The sequence below is a fragment of the Sminthopsis crassicaudata genome, chromosome 1, assembly GCF_048593235.1.
Source record: "Sminthopsis crassicaudata isolate SCR6 chromosome 1, ASM4859323v1, whole genome shotgun sequence".
NCBI classification, from domain to species: domain Eukaryota; kingdom Metazoa; phylum Chordata; class Mammalia; order Dasyuromorphia; family Dasyuridae; genus Sminthopsis; species Sminthopsis crassicaudata.
Window position 1 is genome coordinate 754,853,455 of NC_133617.1, and position 22,696 is coordinate 754,876,150.

A 22,696-nucleotide genomic window follows, 5' to 3' on the forward strand; every position below is an offset into this window, starting at 1 on the left:
TCAGGATACCTTTCCCTTATCTTCAATCTCAAGATATAGATTGGATTGGTTTAAAGTGAATGTAAGTAGTAGTTGTTTCTGTTTTGGCCAGAAACTTCAAGGTTCTTCCTGTTCCAGATTTATTTCTTTGGATTAGTTACAAGGGGCCATTCTAACCCTAACCTAATCTTACCCTTAATCACTGATTGAGTGTTGCTGGGTAGCTAGCCTGAGCCAAGGACCTATAGGGGATTTGGGCTCGAGGCGCCAGCATTTCAAAAGTTTTGGCTGAAGGAACGCTTTTGTGCCATCTGAAAGGGGTGGTGGTAGAAATAATTCCCAGGTGCGCCAGCTTTGATGCCTCTAAGGCAGATGTGATGCACATGAGGGAAGGTGCCCTTAATGACATGAGAGAAGGAAGCAAAAGGTCAGAAATGTTTGCCAAAGGGTCACAAACTGGGAGCAGGAAAGGCACACAGTCCAACTTCTTCATTCTTCAAGAGGAGTGAAGGGACTTGTCTAAGGTCACAGAGATTATGTCAGCAGCAGAACTAGAGCTAAGGTTCTTTGATTTCAAAGTCAGCGATTCTGCCATCGCACCCCATCTTCAGAGTCACACAATTGGCTGAAAGGAACAGAGAACATAAGATTCTATCTGTAGAATGAGCTGGAGAAGGAAATGGCAAACTGAACCACTCCAGCATCTCTGGAAAGAAAATACCAAATGAGGTCACAAAAAATCAGACACAATTAAAACAACTGAACAGTAACAACAAGAGCCATTTAGAAAGTTTGTATCTGAGTGCTTTATTCTAATGCAATGCAATATCCTTTAACGTTATTAAATTATTATTAATTAAATCATTGAGAATTAATTAATTAATTATTATAATGAATTAATTATTAAAGTTATTTTGCAATAAATGAGATTTCAGCTTAAGGTAAATTGGCCAAGGAAGTGTGGCTGATGCCATGTTTTCATAATAGGCTCATGGTTGGATGGAAGCATTCAAGACTGAGGACATCAACAAGGAAATAGCAGCTGACATTGCTCTGCATCCCCTGGAGCCTCCTCATGGCGTCCTTAGAAACTGTACCAGAGCCAGCGAAGTCATCGATCATCACTCATTGAGTGCCTTCTGAGTGCTAGGTACTGGGGTAGAGTTTCAAGAAGACAAAGAATAAATGATTCCCACTCTCCAGGACAGTCTATGCCAATAGGAGAGCCACAGGGAGCACCCATAAGAATACCATGAATAACTGGGAAGGCCCAACCTTAGGCGGGGTCTCCAAGGACTGGCCCAGCCCACCATGAGAAGCACAGCCCCCGGAGCTTGGCTCCCACACTGCGTAGATGGCCATTCTCTCCAAGGCTGGAGACTCTGGAGTACTAACAGACTCCTTTACTTCTCTGTCTCTCCATGCTCTCTCACAGCATTCACTCTGTCCAGCTTCTCTCCTCACCTCATGACCCAGACACAAGAAGAAGTAGCAGAGCTTTCAGAACAGGTATGATTTAAAAAGGATTTGGAGATGAATGGTAGGGGGGCTGCTCCGGACTCCTGCAGTGCTGCAGTACTCAGAAGAAAGAAGGCCTCTCAATGGAGGACTCAAGAGACGGCGTGGTCAGCAGCTACAAGGAAGCAGAGGTGAGGTCGGCTGTGACTGATACTGTTCTGTGTAGTTCATGCATCCAGGAGACCCTGGAGCCTCCCTCACCCTTACGAGGGGTTCTATAGATGAAGAATGGAGGTAGTTTGGAGAGGAGAACATGGCCCTGTCCCTTCCCAGGCCCTCCTTGGCTGAGAATGTTGGCTATTCTTCCCCCTCTTCCACCCCACCACTGCTGCTGCTGTTGGAGCCTGTAGCTGTTAACTTACTCATAGTGATATGTGGAAAAAGCTCTGGATCTGGAATCAAATCCTGCCCTGCCACGTACCACCTGGGTAGGGGACTTTGTAGTCTGGATGGGTCTCATTTGTTGAAAGACAAACAGAAGGACAAAATGGGCGTGCTGGTACCAATAAAGTCTGGCCTCCTCTTGGCCATCAGCCAAAGCATATCCCATTGGAGTTCAAGAAGAAGTCAGGACACAGATTGTTCTTACACTGATGGACATTTTTTATTATTAAATAGAACATGGAGTTAGAGGCAAACAGCGTAGGTCTTCAGACATTCAGTTTTTCAGGCAAGTACATCCATCCCATTTTGAGAGAATCTGTGTGTTCTCTGAACTCCCATCTACATCCCACATCTTAGGCAGGGAGGGAACTGGGAGGGGGCGCTGCCTCAGAATTGAGGGTAAGGCATCTGAAAAAAGAACACAAGGCTTCCCCCCACTCCCCACTCCTGCTCAGGCCCAGGCCATAACAAAGAAAAGAATCACTGGAGACAGCCAGGCTTTGGTTCGGAAAAGCGACATGTCAGTGGACAGGATAGAAGCTGTCTGGCAATCACTTTAATCGCTTTATTGCTCTGTATCAAAATAAATCAAACTGACATTGATTTCAAGGCCTTTGTGGATTCGAGTTTACCTTCTCCTTCTTTGATCCAGATGCTACACCTCGAGCTGGAATACGAGGAGGAGGAGAAGACCGAAGAGGGAAACATGGGATGGGGCATCCATGTGCACTAGAGGGGGGTGGAGGAGGGGAGAGGGGCAGCATCATGTTTCGCCAGGAGACACCAAATGAGAAGAGGGAGCATCTCCTTTTTCCAACTGGGAGCTTATAGTAAATGACCCTAGGACATAGGAATTTGGGTTCAATAACCCTAGATTTGGTCTCCTTCTTACCCCTGACTCTGATCCCTAAATCTGACAGACCTAGGAACCCTATTAAAGGGCCAGGCTCTCTGACAAACAGATGGGGGTTGTTGGAAATGAAAGTGCCCCTGGAAGGCTGCCTGGCTTTGAACCCAAGGAGAAAGAATAAGAAAATGGATTCTTTTTGATAGTAAATAAAGGTTCCTTTCACCCAACCATCCCTGGATGCATGGCATCTCCAAAATCTGTTTTTGGGGAAAAGTAGAATAAGGAAGGAAGAAGAGACCTGCTGGGACCGGTAGCTCCTCTGGCTTTGATGGGTGTAAAACACAGGGCGTTATAGTCTTGTAATATGGTATATATTGATAAAACATAGAGACAGACAGAGACAGAGAGACAGAAGACAGAGATGGAGAGACAGAAGACAGAGACAGAGAAAGAAAGAGAAACAGAGACAGAGAGAGAGAGAGAGACATAGCAGATAGAGAGAGGGGGAGGGAGGGAGAGAGGACCTCAGTGGGCCACTGTATTTCTTGACAATATGGTAATATGGGATTCTAGACCCTCCCACACTGATGGGCTCCAAACAGCTTTCTAGGGAGGCTGGCTACCCCAGTTTAAAATGCTCCACTGTTTGACTAATATTGGGGACAGAAAGCTAGGGCTCATGCCATGCTGGACCCAAAGTGATAAGGACCATGCCTAAGTGCACTGTAAGGGACAGGTCAATTCTCTGAAAACCTCCACAGCTGTGGATGGTAACATCTGAGGGAGTTGTGGGGCAGCCTTTGCTGACACAGGTGTTGCTTATGGACTGGGAATAAGATAAATTGGAGGCAGAGGGAAGAGGAGAGAGGTCAGACAACCTCTCACTGGGGAGGTCAGAGAACAGCAAGGCCTCTCAGCCTCCTTGTATCCTCCTCTCTCATGAAGAGATCCATCCTATGGGTCTGAGTAAGACTTCCAGCAGCCACTCCAGCAGGTGGCTCCTGCATCACAACACCAAAGCATCAGACTACTTTGCTCAGAGAAGGTCAGTGCTCCTGCCTGGGTCTCTGGTAACACAGGGTTACCTCAGGTACTGGTGGGTTTCTTCAGACACAGACATCTTTTATTAGACAAGTATATTTGGATTCCACCTGCTTCCTGTTCCCCTCCCCCCAATTCTCCCTTCGAAGGGCATTGCCTCCAGTCTCCGTTCATACCCAGTGGTTGACTAAATGCGTTTCCTAAACCAACCTTCCATTTTGTTTCCGTTCTCATCGTTGCTCAGTAGTGTGTGTGTGTGTGTGTGTGTGTGTGTGTGTGTGTGTGTGTGTGTGTGCATTTGAGCATTTACAATCTGGCCCCCCTGGGGGTCATCGGAACCAACAATGTCCATCTGAAGAGGCTGTTGGCCACTGTCGGCCAAAGTTTTCACTGCCCAAAGTGGGCCCAGAATCAGATGTTTTCTAGGACATCCAGGGGCACCAGGCCCTTCTTTCTGCCACTGCAGACCTTGATGAAGCCGTCTCGTCCTTCTTCTGAGGTCACACAGATCTGAATTCAAAGGAAAGAAAGGAGAAGAAGGCTCAGGGCTTGGTTTCCCCTCCAGCACCCTTTGGTGAAGGGAATGACTTTTCAGGGAAGGGGGAAAAACCCAGAAGAGTGAGTTCATGGCAGATGGCCTTGACTTTGGGGGAGGGTGTGAGCTGAGTTGAAGTCACATGAGAATGACTGAAGTCTCGAGTTAGTCCAGCCCACCATTACCTTCTACAGAAGGGCGCTGCTAAAGTGTGGCCAGCCCTCCAGAAGGGATCTGCTCATGGCAGAGTAAAGGCGCCGATTCTGTCAAAGCTCGGCATCTGGAAACCCTTGCCCTTCTCCCGTGGCCATGCTGGAAGGCTGGGAATCATGGGCTGCTACCCTTTATAAAGGGTTAATGTTGTGCGTGAGCAGGGGGCAGTGGGCATTAACAATGAGCAGCCACCTTCCACGCTGGCAAAGACAAGAACGTCCTTCAAGAGATGCAGGAGGAGGATTGCTGGGGGTGGGGGGGTAGGTAGATAGCTAGAGTGCAGACCTGGAGAAAGGTCCAAGGACACTGGGGTGACCCTCTCTTGAGAGGGGAGGGGAGGCTTGGACAAGAGCTGCTCACAATGAGTGAGTGTGGCTTAGTGAAAGCCCCACCATCCCATTCACTTGCAGAGGCCTGACTGTGCCACACGGTGCTTCGCTAACCCTAGATGGATTGATCCAATAACTGTTGGAGGGAACCTTCCCAGGGATGTTCCTGGACACCCTCTGTGGCATGGAGGGGAGTGCAAAGGCCCTGACGCGTACTCTCCCCTTTGTGTCACTTTGCCGTAGTCCTAGGCCCGAGCGGCAGTCCCTTTTGAATTATAAACAGGTTATTTCCTAGGCTCAATGGCTGCTGAAGGACATTGTCTAATCGCAGGTATCATCGGTCATGGCTTCCACGAACCACTTTCTCTCGTGTGTGGAGAGAATGGAGACTGTTCTCGCCTGCCATTGACTAACAGCTGGTACAAACGCCCGGCCCCATAGCACGGGGCGCACCAAAGAGCAGTCTTCCCGCAAAATGCCTCTTAATTATAGGCTTATAAAAATGCACGTTTCCTGCTAAGTGGTTGGAATCTTTAAAAAAAAAGTTGTAAAAGCAAATTAGTGGAAGGTTGGAAACAGTCTCATCTGTGAACTTAAGGAGCAGACAGTGGCCAGACATTGGGCCTGTGGGGACAGAGCTTGGACAGGAGGAGGAAGGGGGGTTGCCTTGATTTGGGGAAAGGGCACGCCGCTTTTGGCGACCTCCATCCACCGTCCAAAGGAAAGGACCCTCTTCTTTTCACATTGGCTTTTTTATGGCCATGCTGCATGGTGGTCACAATCCCACAGTCTGAAGGCCTTGGGCATTTTGGAGGGCAATGGAGGGATGGGGGCCGGGGGTGGGCACGGCATGTTAATACCAAAGAAGGCACCAGAGGAGCTCCACAGAGAGGTGCCGGCCTGGGAAAGGGGGGTGGCTCAGATGGCAAGGGCCAGGGATGAGAGACCCCGAGCAAGGTTCCTGACATGGTGGCTGGGCCCCTCTGCATGGGGGGCAGGATTGGTGGCCAAACTTCAGAGGAGGGGAGGGAGCGTGTCCTGGGATGGGACCATGGATTCCCACCAAAGGCTGGGCAGAGCTATCTCGTTCTGAATGAACGGATGTGTGGGACTCTGAACGTGGCCTGCAAAGGGACGAGAACGTTTTGGCCATTTAGGTCTGGATCTCTGCTTAACTGGTGCAGGGCCTGTCCGGTGAGTAAATGCCAGAAGAGTTGCAGCCTTAGAGCTACCCAGGTGTCTGAGGAGTTCAGTGATGGGCCATAATTATGGGTTAAAAGCCACCCTTGAACCATGTCTTCTAGAAGCCTCCCTCTCTACTCCCCGGGACTTTGTCCCAAATGCGCTTCACAGTCTGGGAGTTGTGCTGGAGTGGGGAAGCTGGTGGGGGGAGAGGCCCAGAGCTGCTCGCCTTGGGCAAGGGCCCTAGCCCTAGCCCCTAAGGTAAAAGGGTGGCACCAGGGGAGCAGCTCGAAGTCTGAGCTCCAAGAAGCAATTTCACACAGTATTCACAGAATTGGGAACTGAGGCTTGCCCCACACGCTAAGCCAACCACTCTGGCACACTCCCCTTTGCTTCCCAGAATCCTCTTCACGGCCCAGCCCAAGCCTAGCTTCCTCAAGGTTCGGTTCACCTGCCCTCTTCTCCAGGAGATTCCCCTTGTCCCTCTGAAGGAACACAAAGCTCTCCTGCCTTCTACCTGCCCAGAGCCCACTGCTTATCTCAATATAAGGAGGGGGAAAATTGGGGAAACCCAACTCTTCGGGTATTTTGTGATTGGGAAAAGACCCTTTGCCTCATAAGTTTGTTTCTATAGCAACCACTTGGAGGAAATCACTTGGTGTCTTTGGGGAGCAGGAGCCGTCCTGGGCCCTGGAGTTGGGTCCTAACCGGAAGAGGCAGTGCTGGGGCTCCCCAAGGCTACATGAACCCCCGGCTGTCTGTTGGATCCCTCTCTGTCCCTTTTTCCTCCCCAAGACATGTGTTTTCTGTCAGGCTCCGAGACTCAGTCCTGAGAACCTGGCCCAGAAGAGAGGGGCCCGAGGGGATTCTGCCCTCTTCCCCCACAATAGTGAGAGTCTAGGGCTCTGCTGTCCTACTATGCTTCTGGGGAGTCCCACAGAGGCTGGCTTCTGAGGGCAGCTAGCAAGCCCATTTCCCAGCCTCTCTCCCCAGGTCAGCTTCAGACCCCTTCTTCCTGACTCCTGTCCTGCAACACCCCCAGGACCCCACTCTGCCTTCCTCCCCTCGGATGTCTAACCCCCCAAATGGCTGCACTGAAGGCTAAAGCATTCTTGTGGACATAGAGACCGCTGTGGGGTTCGGGAGGTAGAGGGTGAGACCTGGGAGTCGGGATGGCGGACATCTGCGTTCAGACAACCTGCTGCAGGATCCTGGGCAAGTCACTGCCTCAGTTTCCTCATCAGTAAAATAGGGCTATTAATAGGTCCTCCTCCCAAGGCTTTTGTGAGGATTAAATGAAATAATGCTTGTAGGGTGCTTTGCAAATGTATAAGAGATCTATAACTTGGCAAATTATAAAAGGTCTCTAGAGACACGGGCCGTACTTATTCTTACCGCCATCGTCTGCCGCCTGCTCTAGGTCTGTGATCATTGCCAACTTGGGCTCTCCTTTCCTGGGAGGCTGGGCTAGTCACTCACCTGGTTCTCCTTCAGGGTGATCTGTCCCTGCTCTTTGCAGCCAATAAAGGTCTGCACACACTTGAAAATCTTCTCCTCTGGCTGCACACGCTGAACAAAGTTGGCGGGAAAAAACCCGGTTCGGTCTTGAATCTTCCCCTGTAACATGAAGAGGAGCATGAGTTCATCTCCTTCAGGTTGCTGACAGGTAGCAAGTGACTAACAAAAGAGGGGGATGGGAGCACATCACCTTCCACCAGTCCTCGTTGGAGTCCTCGAGGAGAGTGACCACGTCTCCGGGCCTGGAAGGAAAGAGAGAGACCCTTTGGCTTAGGAGGTACAGGCTGGGGCCTAGTGCTCTAGGAACCCCCCGGGACTCGGGAAGTGAGCAGACTGCCTGTGTCTGCAAGAAGGCCCTGGAGAGGCTCCTGCCCTCCCACTGCTGTCAGCACCGATCCTCAGTATCCCGGGCACACGGACCCACCAGGGAGGATGGCACTGGCACCAGTAACAGAAAGTTACTGTGGCATCCGAGGGAAGGACTTTGGTTAAATGGGAGTCACCACATGATGGGCTTTTCAGCTCTGACCTTGGCATTTTCAGGGTATGGGACAGCCGGGGCTTCTTTCCATTTGGCCAAATCTATCCTGGGCAAAAGGGCAAACTGGGAGAACTAAGACACAGCAGAGGAAGAAGAGCATTCTGCACTGGGAGATGCCATCTGCTAATGCCGACGTCAACACAGGTTAATGTCTCTGGATCAGAGGGTGCGTGGAGTGGATCCTGTTATGAGGCACTGGGAGGGCATCAAACAGGAAGTGATGGGGGGCACTGAAGGTCAGTGAGGAAGAGGGAAACAAGGTCAACTCCACGCTTTAAGACAATCCCTTTCTCGACTGAGTAAGGGCTAAAAGTGGCGAGAGGAAAAACCCGAGGCAGCGAGACCAAGCAGAATCTACTGGCCTGGTCCAGCAGGAGATGCCAGTGAGCCAGGTGAGCCAGGCTGGATGTGAACTCGGTGCTCCTGACTCCAGGCCCAGTGCTCATGCTTTATCCACTGCCCAGCACCGAGCTGCCTCGAGTGAGTGGGTTGGTTTCCACTCTGTTCCCCTCACAAATGGGGGACTGAGCTTGCCTGTGGGTTGGGCCCAGGAAGAGCCCTAAGGCATCCAATGTCCCTGAGCTCCCTCGGTGCCCGGTGGGAGGTTTGCTGTAGTTGAATTCCAGCCCTGACTCTGCCTTTCAGAGCCCCTTGTAGAGAGGACCTGACGTTGGCTGCGAGAGGCCCCGGAGCCCATCCCATCCGGCCTCGCTTTACAAAGAGAGTCACCCAGTGGCGGAGCCTGGGCTGAAGCCCAGGCCCCTTTCAGGTGCCTTGTTCTCCCTCTGGGTTAGACTCGCCAGCTAATATGTAAAGGTTAAAAAACCCTCCCACCCCAGAGCAAGGGGGAGTCTTCACTCCCAGAGCCAAGCAAGGAGCAGCTTTGAGGCCCTGCCTTGTGCTGGTGCTTTGCAGCATCGCGCACAGCGGGCTGGCCTGAGAACGAGAGCTGCCCGTTTCCTTCCGCCCCTGCTTTAGCTTAATCTGTAGTAAAGCTTCTGGACGTTGTTGTCGTTCTCTGGCGCTAATTCTAGCTGGCTGCCGTTGCCTTTTTATGCTCCAGGTCCCAAGCTCAGCCCTGTGAGGGATGCTCAGAGGCATGTGCACTGGGGATAACCCGGCCGGAATCCCTGCTGCCAGCCCCACCTGGGATGGGCGCTTAGACCAGGGGTCACCAGCACGTAGCAGAAATCCCAGGGACCTCTAAGTGCGCCTCGAGCTTCGGCTGGGGCACGGAGGGGAGAGGATGAAAGCCCCATGGCTGAGCGACCAGGAGGCCAGCTCTCCTAAGGCACCCTCTTCACTGAGACCATCCCCTGAAGCAGGGAGCTCAACCTTGGCCACAGGATCATCTCTAGGGCCAACGCACCTCCGGCTCCACGTGCCACCAAGGCCGCCGCGCCATTCTCTGTCTAGCAGGCCTGAACCTCACCCAAATCAGCAGCAACAACTGGGCTGATTTCAGAGAGAGCAGCTGCCCAATTTCACCACCCAGTGAGAGCTCGGCTTTGGTAGACCAAGCTTAGAGACCAGAGCTTGGGACCTCGGGAGTCCTCGGAGTAACCCTGTCAGTCAAGTCTCCTTCCTTCTGAGAAGCTTGGGGGGAGTTTCAGGGAGAAGAGGAAAGAGGGTGGGGGAGGGGAGGACAAAGGAGAGAGGGGGAGGGGAAGATAGAGTAAGAGTCAGAAGATGGAGATGGGGAGGGGAGCGAGACTGAAGGATGATTTGGGTGAATAATGAGGATGGTATGAATATTGCCTCATCTCAAAAATCCAAGAGCAGCCCTCCCCAAGACATGGGGGGGTTTCTAAATTATTCACGATCCTTCTCACTGAGCCTCTGAGCTGAGGATGCTGGAGCAGCCGGGAGTGGATTTTCCCATGCCCCACTTTTCCAGAAGCCAGCACCAGCAAAGCATTTCAGCAGCGTTAATTGCTAATTAACTTCCCATTATCTGCAGAGGAAAAAAGGACAAACCCCAAAGGGCCCATCGGGCCTGGAAGAATCTCCCCTTCCTGCAGAAACAAGGTTGGAAAATCCATAAAGCTTCTCATGAGACTTGCTCATCTCCTCATCTTGCTGGGAAAAGAGGAAAACGGCTTTTCACTTGCCCCAGACCGAGGAGCACGTGGCTGACTGTCCCTTATCGGTGCTCCTGCCTCCCCAGAGCTCTGGCCAGTGCGGTGGCCAGGGGCTGCGAGGCTCAGGTGGGGCCGGGAGCTGTCCAGAGCTCCGTGCTGTGCAGGGTTCCCTCCCCGGGGTAAAAGGTTCGGGCCACTTGGTCCACCATTTCTCAAGCTTAACGTACCTAGTGTTTCATGGGAGTCCTGAATGAGCTATTCTTCCATCAGGCACGTGGGTGAAACCCAGTGGTTGTTTTTCCTTCTGGCCAGGGGAGCCCTGACCTTTCTTACCTCATTTCCAAGTCCTCGTTCTCCTGGGGGACAAATTTGTACAAGGCAACGTAGGTGCTGGTCTGGGAGGTGTCTCTGTGCAGGGAGCCCTGAGGGAAGGAGAGAAGAGAGGCAAGGGAATGACAGAATGGAATCTCCTTCCTTCCAGGGTGTTCACCTAAAAGGTAAAGGTGTCCTTCCTTCTCCAGACCTCTGGGACCTGCACTGGCTCCCGCTCCCACCCTTGCCGTGTGCCAGAATTGCCTGACTCTGCTCATCACGTTCCCAGATCTTCATTAATGAGAAGGCTGGGGGAGGAGGGTCTGGGGAAGGATGAGGTCAGAGGCCATGGAAATCAGGGGATTTCTTCCTTCTGTGACTCCTGGCCAAGAACCCCCAAATGGACGGACTTGGACTTTCCTGGTTAGACAAGCGGGAGGGGCTCCCAAGGTACATAAGCAGATGCCAGCTGTTTGATAGGGTAAGATGGCCGGGCCCCCAGGGCAGGCTTGGGGTAGGCGTTGAGAGCCACTTCGTGTTTGTTGGCTGGTTTATCTACTGCAGAGCAAGAAGGGAAGAATGTCTAGTCTTGTCAGGAGAATGACCCTTGCCTGGGCCTTGACTGACCCAGTGTCGGGCAGGGGATATAATATCAGGCCCCAAGGCTGAGGACCTGGATTCCCTTCATCTGCTCATTCTGCCATTTACTCATCCCTCCCACCATCCGTCCGTCCATTTGGCAAACACTTATTGAACTCCTCCTGTGCCCACTGAGAATCGCTGACGGGCTGTGGAGAGAGAAGTCTCAAGCCCAGGAAGTTCTGTGTTCAAGTGCTACCTCGGGCACACTCTGCCTGCATGGTCCAGGGCAAGTCACTCGGGGCCTCCGTGTCTAGTCTAGGCAACTCTGTAACTCCTAAGTTTTGGGGGAGGTACTGGCCCACACTGGTAGAGGCATTTCCCTCACCTGGGAGTTCCTTGGCCCAGTCCTCACCTCCTGTATGTGACACAGCCAAACCCCAGAATGGGTCCCTGGCCTCAGGGTGTCAGGGCAGTGTAGATGACGGCTGTACCCCCAGGAGAGTCCATCCACCCATCATGACTTAGGCTTCCCATCCTCTTCCTCTTGGAGCGCTCTTGTCTAGCCTCCATGGCCTTGGAGAGATCCCCCCATCTGGGATGAGCCCCCTTGCCTTTTTCTCTTGGTATGCCTAGGACCCTCGATCTTAGCTCAAGCCCTGCTTTCTACACGAGCTCCTTCCTCCTCTCTGGCTGCTTGCCCCGTCCCCATTACCTTGCATCTAATCTGCATAAACAGATGCAGAGCAGGTGCCGATCTGCCTGGGCAGGGCCCTCATGCCAGTGAAATCCTAGGCAGCTCTGGCTCCTAGCCGTGAATCTCTGTATCCTGTACATATTGGTTTTTTTTCTCCTGAGGGCAGAGATTGCTTCATTTTTGACTTTGTGTTCCTAAGTTTCCAGCCTAGTGACTGGCACACAGTAGGTGCTTAATGCTTGCTGATTACTCAGAAAACCTTGAATGCTCAGCCTGCAAGGACCCAGCAGAGCAGGCTGTTACTGCTTCAGAGTGCCCCGAGGCAGACACTGCCCAGGGTTGGTTGCCACCTCAGCACCGTAGAAATGGGGTTTCTCGGGCTCTCCTTGCCTTCTCTAAAGGCAAATGTGGAGTCTTCTTGACTCCATCCAGGCTTGGTACTCGGCCTCTCCCCTCACCACTGGCCCGTGGGCTGGGTCCCTTCCTTCTCACGTCTATAGTGGGGCCAGACACTTCCGGGGAAGCTCAGGGACCATTTCACCCCGGGCCTGCTAGCACCCCACCCCCACCATCCAGACCATCCAGAGGGATGGGGGGACAGGGCCATTGATGGAGGCCCCCCTTTGTATGCCCAGTCTCCTCCCAAATGTTCTGTTCTCTGAAGAATTACCCCCAATGCCCCGAAGGAATTTCCCCTACTTTGGTGAATATGGGGCCATTCGTGGTCTTCAAGTCTTCTTTGATGTCTTCTCTGATGTAATCGGCCCCATTTTCAGGGTATGTGAACACTGTGAAGGAGAGCACACACACGGCACATCCTCAGGACTGGCCAGACCCGCCCCACACACCCTTTGGCTACCACGGACCCCGCCCTCTTCTCTTGCTCAGAGCCCAGCAGGCTCTTCCTTCGTGGGGGACTTTGGCACTGGTGTCTGAGCTCCCAGGAGACAGTCAGTCTCTGAATTACAGGTTCGAGTTTCTGTTTTTCTTTAGGCTCTAAGCCATTTTCTTGAATCTCCTAATTTGAAGGAAAGGGAGCTCCTCTGATTGTGGGGAAACTCCCTTATTCCCCTGCTCCATCCCAACTGGCTTTATTTTCATTTGCTTTGTACATACTGAGCCAGGCTGGAGCTTGCTTTTCAGTTAGTGTGAATGCTGTAACACATTCACAGCCATCTTCCTCTCTGCCCCTCTACCTGCATCGCTGCAATGGCATTCTGGTCTCCCCGCTTTGTGTTTCCCTTCTCCAACCCATCTTCTACGTGGCTGCCCAGTGATTCTCCTAAAGAACAAGTCTGCAGTGTCACTCTCCTACTCATGAACCCCCATAGGCTCCCTAGTGCCCCCAGGAGCAGACACAAATACAGTCTGGCTCGTCTTCCCAGCCACTGGACCTTGCTCCCTTTCATGCCCTCTCCAGCCCAGCCCTGGTTCAACCCAATCAGCCTTTGCTCTTTCCCCACAACATGATGTTTTCCATCCCCCGTCCTTGGATGACCACTTTCCAGATAACACGCCTTAGCAATTTAGCCCACTTCTAGGGAAACCTGTAAATTAGGCCAGGGTAGCAAAGTGCACTAAGCGAATGTTGAGCCTTTGGATGGCAGAATTGGCAAGCTCTGAAGGGGGAGGGGAGAGAGGGATAGGGAAATCAGAAGTTGTACCCAAGAGTTAGAGGGGATACATCATGGATGTCACTGTATCACCATGTAAGCATCTTTCCCATGATCCACTGGGAACCTGCCTGTGCAGTGTGGCTGGGGACCAGAAATGGGAGCCTGCTCTGTTGCCATGCTTGTGACGCAGTGGCTCTGAGATGAGTTCAGGCAAGCTTCTCCCTCTTTTCTACTCACCACTGTTGCTGCGCCTCCTGCTGGGCTCAAAAAATACTCCGGGCACTTCCTCTGGGACCTCTCCAAGATCTGAGATCTAGGAGAAGAGAGGAGGGTGAGCTGGGGATCTAGCCGGCATCTTGGGCTGGGACAGGGAGGCCTTTGGGGGGCTTGTTGTCGGCTCGAGACGCCGATGGACTAAGTGCTTCATGTCAGTTTCTCTTGGGGCTCTTTGGGGCATTAGCTGTTTGGACAGGTCTGGGCTGCAGGGCTGGCCCCACCAATGATGAGTGGGATCTGGGGTGGGGTCCATAGGTTCACATTAATGTTGGGGACAATCCCTCTGGGCTCCCGGTCTTGCAGGTGGAGAAGGACTTCTGGGATCTGCTGAATTTCTACCAAGCAATTCCCTTCTCTGCCCATGAGCTGCCCAGAGTAACTATAGAGATGGGTGCTGCCATTTCAATAGATCCCAGCAGCAGGGGTGCCTGGGTACAATGCTGTACTCCAACCAGACAGTAGAATCATGTCAGACGGAGGCTTGGACCTTTGCGCTGCGCCTTCCCCTCTAATGGAATGGGAGCATTTTCTTTTTCATTTAATCACAAGCAATCTCATTGCTATTCATAGTTTTCACTACGAGTCTCTCACCCTTGGCCCCACTTTGGTACAACACTTACCCAAGAAATCAGAGAAACCTGAGGAGAAATTCTAAATGGGGGCCTTTTCCAACTGAACCTGGGTGCCTGCTGTGGCTCAGCACATCTGGAGCCAGTGTGGATGGCCCTCTGCCCGTGGCCCTCCCCCGTCCTCTCACCCCCTTTGCACCCCGGGAATAGACATTCTAGCATCAGGGCTAGTTTGTGCGAGCTGGTGAGAAGCTGTCCCTCACATCCACACTTCCAGAACAGACACTGAGGGAGCCAATGAGGGAATGCGATGAAAAATAGGAAGAAAATGCAATAGGCACCAAGCCCTGCCTACTGAGGTCCAACCTAGGCAGTCACATCATTCCAATATGCCTTTCCCCCTCCCTCCCTCTCTGTCTGTCTCTCTTTTTCTCCTCTTCCCTCTTTCCTTTACTCCTCCAACCTTCCTGCTTTTTCTCCCTCTCTCTTTCTTTCCTTCCTTCCTCCCTCTTTACTCCATGCTTTGTCTTCTTCCCAATTTCTTTTCCTCCTTCTTTTAACCTTTGTACTACTGGACATATATCCCAAGAAAGTCAAAGAAAGATAGCTCCAATATATACTTAGCAGCAATGTTTTTGGAAACTAAATGTTTTTGGAAATGAAGGGTGTGTGTGTGTGTGTGTGTGTGTGTGTGTGTGTGGGTGTGTGTGGGTGTGTGTGGGTGTGTGTGTACTGAACAAACTGTGGCTCACAAATGTAACAGTGTATGAAAATAGAGAATTCAGGGAAATATGGGAAGACTTGCATGGACTGATGCAGAGTGAAGAAGGCAGAACCTTGAGAATGGTATGGACAGAGACTATAATAATGTAAATGAAAACAATAAAGGCAGCTGAACTCTGAATAATTATTGTGAAGACCAGTCTTGATTCAGGAAGATGGATGATGAACCATTTTTCCCTCTTCTCTATAGAGAGGCAAGGAGATATGGGAACAGAATATATTGATTGGCTTAGTTACGAGGGAGGGTTAGAGGGGATGTATATTGGGAAATAATTGTATATAAATTACAGGTATCACTGAAACTTCATTTCAAATTGATCCTTTGTTAAATATTCCATTTATTTGAAGTCCCAGAAATTTTTGCACCCATGGAGGGAGAAATATTTCCTGTTCACTGTCAAGGGTGTGAACTGGTCCAAGCACTCCAGTTAAGGAATCCTTAACTCATCCTCCTCTCACTGCATCCCCTTTCTTCCCCATCCAATCAATTGTGAAATCTTGATTCTGCCTGACATCTCTGAATCAATCCTCCTCCCATTAGGGTACTTCAGGCCCCCATCACATTTCAGATAGATTGTAGCCTCTTAATTGCCCTCCTTTTTCAGCTCTGTCTCCTTTCTCACTCAGCTGCCTAAATCATCTTCTTAAGGCATCTTAACAATATCTCAACTGTTCAATAATTTCCTATACTTGGGAGATAAACTATAGACCCCTTGAATTGATATTGCAAAGTGCCTAATACATAATAAATGTTTGTTGGATTAAATTGAATTGCAGAAACTGACTTTTTAGAACTTTGCCTCATCTACTCCAGATTGTTCACTGTGTTAAGTAACTGATCTCTGGAGAAAATATCCTTTCAAGAGTTAGAGGTCTTATTTCCTTCTACACAATTTTAGGCAATCCTTAGGCAGATTCTAGAGTCCAAAAATCCTGTTGTTAAAGTCAAAGAACTTTTAAGTAAGGAAGTGGGGACTCTTTAAGTTCTGATCATAGGCTTTCCACACTGGCCTTCTGGAGTCCCTGTAGTTTCTGAGACCTCAATCTCTGATGCAGAGAGACTGAGGTAATTGCATGTCTGTGATTAAGATGTTTCAAAGCAGGAGTAGAGACAAGATGGCAGAGAATAGACAAGACCTTGCCTGAATTCTTCCTGGTTTCCTCCAATCAACAGCAGACCAAGTCTCTGAACAGAATTTGGAGTAACAGAACCCACAAATATTTGGAGTGTAACAAATTTCCAGCAGAAGATATCTTAGAAGGGCTTTAGGAAAGGTTTGTCTCAATCGACAGGGGAGGTGAGGGAAACACAGCCCAGCACAAGTACAGCGCGGAGAGGCCCATGGTGTAGAGGCCCCTCAAAGGGAATCTAGTGGGAGGCTCTGAGCCAAGAGATAACAGCATTGACTACTCTGTCCTTGTTCAGAAACCAGTGTATCAGCAGACTAGCTGTGAGACCTCCAAGTACAATAAAAGAAGGGAAATAGTGAGTTCCTGTACTCTAGCATAACAAGTGGGACTTGTCCACACACACCCAGCTTGGGAAGGAAACTGGGAGAAACACTAGCCCCAGAGCAGTGTAAAACCCCTGTCACCAGCCCTGTAGAGGAAGCTTGGGAGTATCTCCCCCGCCTTAGGAGCAGATCTCAACCTTTAAAAATGAGCAAAAAAGCAAAAAGAGTTTTGACTATAGATAGCTATTATGGATACAAGGAGAACAGATCTGAGGACACTAAAGGCAAAAACACCTCCAGATGAAGCCTCAAAGGGAGATATGAGCAAGTCTCTAACTCAAAAAGCACTCTTGGAAGAATTCAAAGAGGATCTTAAAAGAGTTAGAAGAAAAATGGGGAAATGAAATTAGAGCTTTGCTGAAGAGTTTGGAAAAGAAAACGTTTGAATAAAACAGCCTCAGAAAATGAAATTGGTGAAATGGAAAAAGAAAACAACTTTTAAAAAATACAACTGGTGAAATGGAAAAAGAGAAAAATTCCTTAAAAATAGAATTGGTAAAATGGGGAAGAAAATCCAATGAACAAAACAACTCCTTTTAAAATTCAAATGCAAAAGGAAGTTTAAAAAAGCTAACTGAAGAAAATAATTCACTAAAAATTGGAACTGAGCAAATTGATGTGAATGGTTCAATGAGACATCAAGAATCAAACAATCAAAAAGAAAACAAACAAAAAAAGAGAAAATAGAAGGAAATATAAAGTACTTCATTGGAAAACAACTGACATAGAAAACAGATCTGGGAGAGACAATCTAAGAACTATTGGACTACCTGAAAACCATGATAAAAAAAGAGCCTAATCATCAAGGAAAACTATTCTAATATCTTAGAACCAGAGGGTAAAATAGTGCATTGAAAGAATCCACAAATTACCTTCTGAAAGAGACCTGAAAATGAGAACTCTAAGGAATATTGTAGCTAAATTCCAGAATTATCAAAGAGAAAATTCTGCAAGCAGCCAGAAAGAAACAATTCAAATATCGAGGAGCCACAATCAGGTTTACCCAGGACCTAGCAGTTTCCACTTTAAAGGATCAAAGGGTCTAAAATATGATATTCCAGAGAGCAAAGGAGTTTGTACTGCAGCCAAGAATCAATTACTCAGCATGAAAGAGGGGATTTTCAATTATTTTTAATGAAAAAACCAGAGCTGAACAGAAAATTTGATCTTCAAATACAGAGCTCAAAAGAAACATGAGAAGGTAAAAAGGGAAGGGGGAAAAACTATATTTTTTTAAAAGTTAAAATATTTCCATTCCAACATGGAAAATGATATGTGTAACTCTTGAGAACTGTATCTTTGTTAGGGGTATACTTAGAGGGAATATGTATAATTTGACTTTATTGTGATTATATAAAAAAGAAACTGGGGTGGAAAAGGGATTGTACTAGAAGAGGAAAAGAGGAGATAAGATGGGGTAAATTATATTACACAAAGAGGTAAAAATGACCTATTACAGTTGAAGGAAAGAAGGGAGGGGGATGAGTATTGTTTGAACCTTAATCTCATTGGATTTAGCTCAAAGAGAGAATATCATACATATTTAGTTTGATATAGAAACTTGTCTCACCCTATGGGGGAGCAGGACGGGAAAGAGGAAAGGAAAGGGGGAGGCTAATAGAAATGAGGGCAGAAGTAGATGAGGAAAGGAATAAAAAGGGGGAGGAGCTGAAAAATGGAGGCCAGATTGAGGAAGGTAGTGGTTAGAAGCAAAACACTGCTGAGGAGGGAAAGGGGGAAAGGAGAGAGAAAAGTATAACTTGAGGAAAAATAGGATGGTGGGAAATACAGAATCAATTTGACTGTGAATGGGATGAACTCTCCCATAAAACAGAAATGGATAGCAGAATGGATTAAAAGCCAGAATTATACAATATATTGTTTACAAGAAACACATTTGAAGCAGAGAGAGATATAGAGAGTAGAGGTAAAAGACTGGAGCAGAATCTGTTATGCTTCAGCTAAAGTAAAAAAAAAAAGCAGAGGTAACAATCCTGATCTCATATCAGAGGGAGGGAGAGAGGGAGGGAGGGAGAGAGGGAGAGGGGAGGGGGAGAGGGAGAGGGAGAGAGGGAGAGGGAGAGGGAGAGGGAGAGGGAGAGGGAGAGGGAGGGGGAGGGAGGAAGAGGAAGAGGGAGGGGCAGGGAGAGGGAGAGGGAGGGGGAGGGAGAGGGAGAGGGAGGGGGAGGGAGGGGGAGGGAGAGGGAGAGGGAGGGGGAGGGAGGGGGAGGGAGGGGGAGGGAGGGGGAGGGAGAAGGAGGGAGAGGGAGAGGGAGGGGGAGGGAGGGGGAGGGAGAGGGAGAGGGAGGGGGAGGGAGAAGGAGGGAGAGGGAGGGGGAGGGAGGGGGAGGGAGGGAGAGGGAGAGGGAGAGGGAGGGAGGGGGAGGGAGAGGGAGAGGGAGGGAGGGGGAGGGAGAGAGAGAGGGAAGGAGGGGGAGGGAAAGGGAGAGGGAGGGAGGGGGAGAGGGAGGGAGAGGGAGGGGGGAGAGGGAGGAGGAGGGAGAGGGAGGGGGGGAGAGGGAGGGGGAAGGAGGGGGAGGGAGGGGGAGAGAGGAGAGGGGGAGAAGGAAACTATACCTTGCTAAAGTGTACCATAGATAATGATGTAATATCAATATTAAACAGATGTACCAAATGATATAGCATCCAAATTCCAAAGGGGAAATTAAGAGAGTTGCAAGAAGAAATACATAGCAAAACTATACCAGTGGGGGATCTCAACCTCACTCTATCAGAACTAGATAAATCGAACCACAAAATAAATAAGAAAAGGAGGTAAATATAATTTTAGAAAAGTTAGCTTTGGTAGATTTTTGGAGAAAAGTGAATGGGGACAGAAAGGAATATGCTTTTTTCTTTGTGGTACATGGAACCTACTACACAAAAATTGACAGTGTATTAGGACATAAAAACCTCAAGATGCTTCAGTATATCATTCTTCTGGTTTGAAAGGGCTGTGCCAATATTTAACATGGAGCCATGATTCATTCAGAGGAAATCTTGTGGGTTCACACCATGTCCAGTTCACATCATTTCTAGCTCAGTCTCCAATTCATACCATCTCCAGCTCACACCATCTATAGCTCACATCATCTCTAGTTCACCCCATCGCCAGCTCACACCATGGCCAATTCACACTGCTTCTTGACCACCCATGTCCAGCTTATACCATCTTGTCATCACACCATCTCCACTTCATATCTTCTTTAAACCATCTCCAGATCACTGTCCCCCTCTTTCCCTTACTGCCTCTGAACTTCTTTGGGTAAATTTGTCTGGTGTTGTCTCATCACCACATGATCTAAGCAGATGACAGCTTCTCATGGGCTCTCATCCAAGCTCCAGAACATCAACATATTACAAGTGACCCAGACAGAGCATCTCCCAGTGGCACAGCCTTTTCTGTTGGGTGCTGAATTGCCTGTGTCTCTTGCTGGCATGCTAACTGCCTCCTCACCACCTCTCCTCAGTATTTCCTGAGTCTTTTCACATGGTCAGCTTAGACTCAATTACGTTTTAACATTGTATCTGGACAGAAGGAGTTTAGCAATATGATAGTGAGTACTGACTTTCTGACTGCTGTGCCTCTTGGCTGGCTGTACCTGTACTGATCCAATGCTCACTGAGTGAAGGGAATGGCAACAAAGTATCTCAGTCTTTGTGCCAGGAGGAGAGTGGACAACCTCATGGTCTCCACAAACAGGGGAGTTCTCTCCACACTGGGCTGTCATTGGTCCAAAAAGCATCTCCTATGCCATCCTAGGGAGTGGGAGGGCTCAAAGACCTCACTAGGCTAAGTCTTTTCTCATTTTCTTTTCATGTGTTTAGCACAGTATGTGGCACATAGTGGGTGCTTCATAAATGTTTATTGACTGATCTCAGAGCTGAAAAAGACTGTTTTGAGCTATGAGTTGGGTTATGCCTTGTACTAGGAGGACTTGACGTCTCCAGTGGTCCACACAGCTGAGTGACATCAGTCTAGCTTTGGATTGAGGAGGGAAATAAGGCATAACTGGGGAAGGACCGGAAACAAATCAAGATTTCAAAACTCTTCCCCAGCCTGGGCTTACTGGGGCCCAGAACTGGTTCTGTCTGAGGTTTCCTTGAATCCTATTGATGTGGTTAATTCATTCATTCAACAAACATTATTAAACACCTACTCTATGCTGGGCACTGGTGAGAATTATAGATGCATAGGATGTATGTGCTTCTTGCTACGTAAGAAGGGATAAAATACGTCTACAGGTGATTTAGAAATAGGAGTTCTGACTGCTAAAAGTGAGGGGAGGGCAGCTGGGCAGATCAGGGGACATTTTCATGGGGAGGCAGGCTCTGATAGTCCCAGCTCTAGAGTGCCTTTCTAGCCCCAAGTACTATTCACCCATCCTGTACTGAAGTGAAGAGACCATATAAAGTCATATGGCTGACAAGTGATGGAAGTGACTCTAGAACTTAGGTAGCCAGACTCCTCTGACACGCCCCAGCTCTTGGAGGGAGAAAGGAAAACTCAAAGTGGCCATGCTATTCAGGGAGGCACAGGTAGGAGAGGCAGGAGCAGGGGCCTCAAAACTGCCTGGGGAGCCTGGTGGTCTACCTGGGGGTGAGGACATCCCCAAAGACATCTCAGTGGGAGCAAATGCACTCCAGAAACTGGAGTTCCCATAGTCCCTCACTGAATGCAGAGGTCTGGCTTCCTAAACCTTTTCCCAGAAGAGTATCAGCTTTCAGGGGGGCAGTTACTCTTTCCCTCCCTCTGTCTCTCTATCTCTCACTCCGTGTCTCTCTTTCTTCTCCATCTCTGTCTCTCTGTCTGTGTCTGTATCTCTCTCCCTCCCTCTGTCTCTCCCTCCCTGTTCTCTGCATCCTTGTCACCTAGCCTAGTTCCTGGCCAAAGAAACAGTAGGGGTTTCCGAAATGTCCATTGATTGAGACGCTTTGTGAGCAAATATGAGCAGAGGAAGAAAGAGGAGGATTACTGAGTTCCGGTTGGGAGAACTGGATCCACTGCCCGAGCTCGACTTCTTGGTTTTCTGAGCCAAGGATGTGCCAAATCGGAGAGTCTCGTAGACTGGGTCCACCTTGTTGCCACAGGCTGAAAGCAGAAGATGGGAAGTCCATGAGGGGGTGTCATCCCAGTCAGGTCCCTCCCCAACCTCTGGTCCCTCCCTGAGGGGCTTTCCCCACCCCTTGACCTTTCCCCGCCATCTTGTGGGTCAGTACTGAGTACAAGGGGCTGGCGTCCATGGAAGGCTGCCGGGCACAGGCCACGCCTGTCCCTCTCTCATTCTGGGCCCTTCCTAAGCAGTCAGGAAACTTTCTTTGTCTGTCCCTCTCTTCCTCAAGTCAACGTTCTCTTCTCGTCTGGCCTGGAAAGCCTGGGACTCCCGGAGAGCGGCACTGGGCTCCCTCAAGGGCACAGATGGGTAGGAGTGAGTCCTTCCTGGTCTCTTGGATTTGGGGCTCCTCAAATGCCCCAAAGTACAAAGGAGGGAGGCTGAGGCCCCGGGGCAGTGAGGAGAAAACCAGGAAGAACGGGACAGAAATAAAGCTTGGTGCATTCAGGGTTATCTCCCCAAGAAGAAGGCGAGGGATGACGGAGGCGTGCGACCCCCAACTTCTCTATCCCTTGGATAAGCAAAAATAAAAGATGGGGAAGGACTCCAGGGTGATTGTGAGGCTCACCCAGCAGCCCGTGCCCGCTCCCCACTCACCAATGGGCATGACTTCTCTGATGCACCCAAACTGCTCCTGGATGAGTAAGGGGGAGCTATAGTAGCGCCGGAACCCCTTGGGCTAGAGAAACAGAGAAGGACTTCATGGTGCTGGCAGGAACAACCTAGGTCACCCCTCCCACCAGGCTCCTCTCTGAGGGCAGCTCCCTCTCTGGCTAGAGGGCATGGAGCCTGCCCAGAAGCTCCCTCCCTCTGTTCTTTTCTTAGCAGAGGGAAAACAAGGTTGTGAGGAGTCGGATTATTAGGAGCACCTTGAGGTGGGGGGTCTTGCCTGGCTTGAGTGGCTGCCAGGGTTCTCTGGAGGCTCAAGCAGCCTGCCTCACCGAGGCTCTTCTTGTTCCCCCTCCCCCTCTCCCCACCTCCTGTGACTGGGCCTGGGGCAGCAGGGACAGCCCCCTCAAGCCCCGGGACCCCCTTTCCTCTCACATCAGGAGATCAGCATGGCCT

General features: G+C 49.9%; 1 protein-coding gene across 1 annotated transcript in view; it reads right to left on the reverse strand.

The window, feature by feature from the left end:
• Window positions 1–2,080: 2,080 nt before the first annotated feature.
• STAC (SH3 and cysteine rich domain) overlaps window positions 2,081–22,696 on the reverse strand; it is a 63,343-nt gene continuing 42,727 nt past the window's right edge. The window contains exons 4-11 of the mRNA XM_074284591.1: window positions 22,229–22,310; window positions 21,494–21,609; window positions 13,613–13,688; window positions 12,459–12,547; window positions 10,505–10,593; window positions 7,740–7,791; window positions 7,511–7,648; window positions 2,081–4,282 (exon numbers count right to left, since the gene is read on the reverse strand). Coding sequence (XP_074140692.1) covers window positions 4,184–4,282; window positions 7,511–7,648; window positions 7,740–7,791; window positions 10,505–10,593; window positions 12,459–12,547; window positions 13,613–13,688; window positions 21,494–21,609; window positions 22,229–22,310 — 741 coding nt within the window. The 3' untranslated portion in view covers window positions 2,081–4,183. The remainder of the gene's footprint in view (window positions 4,283–7,510; window positions 7,649–7,739; window positions 7,792–10,504; window positions 10,594–12,458; window positions 12,548–13,612; window positions 13,689–21,493; window positions 21,610–22,228; window positions 22,311–22,696) is intronic.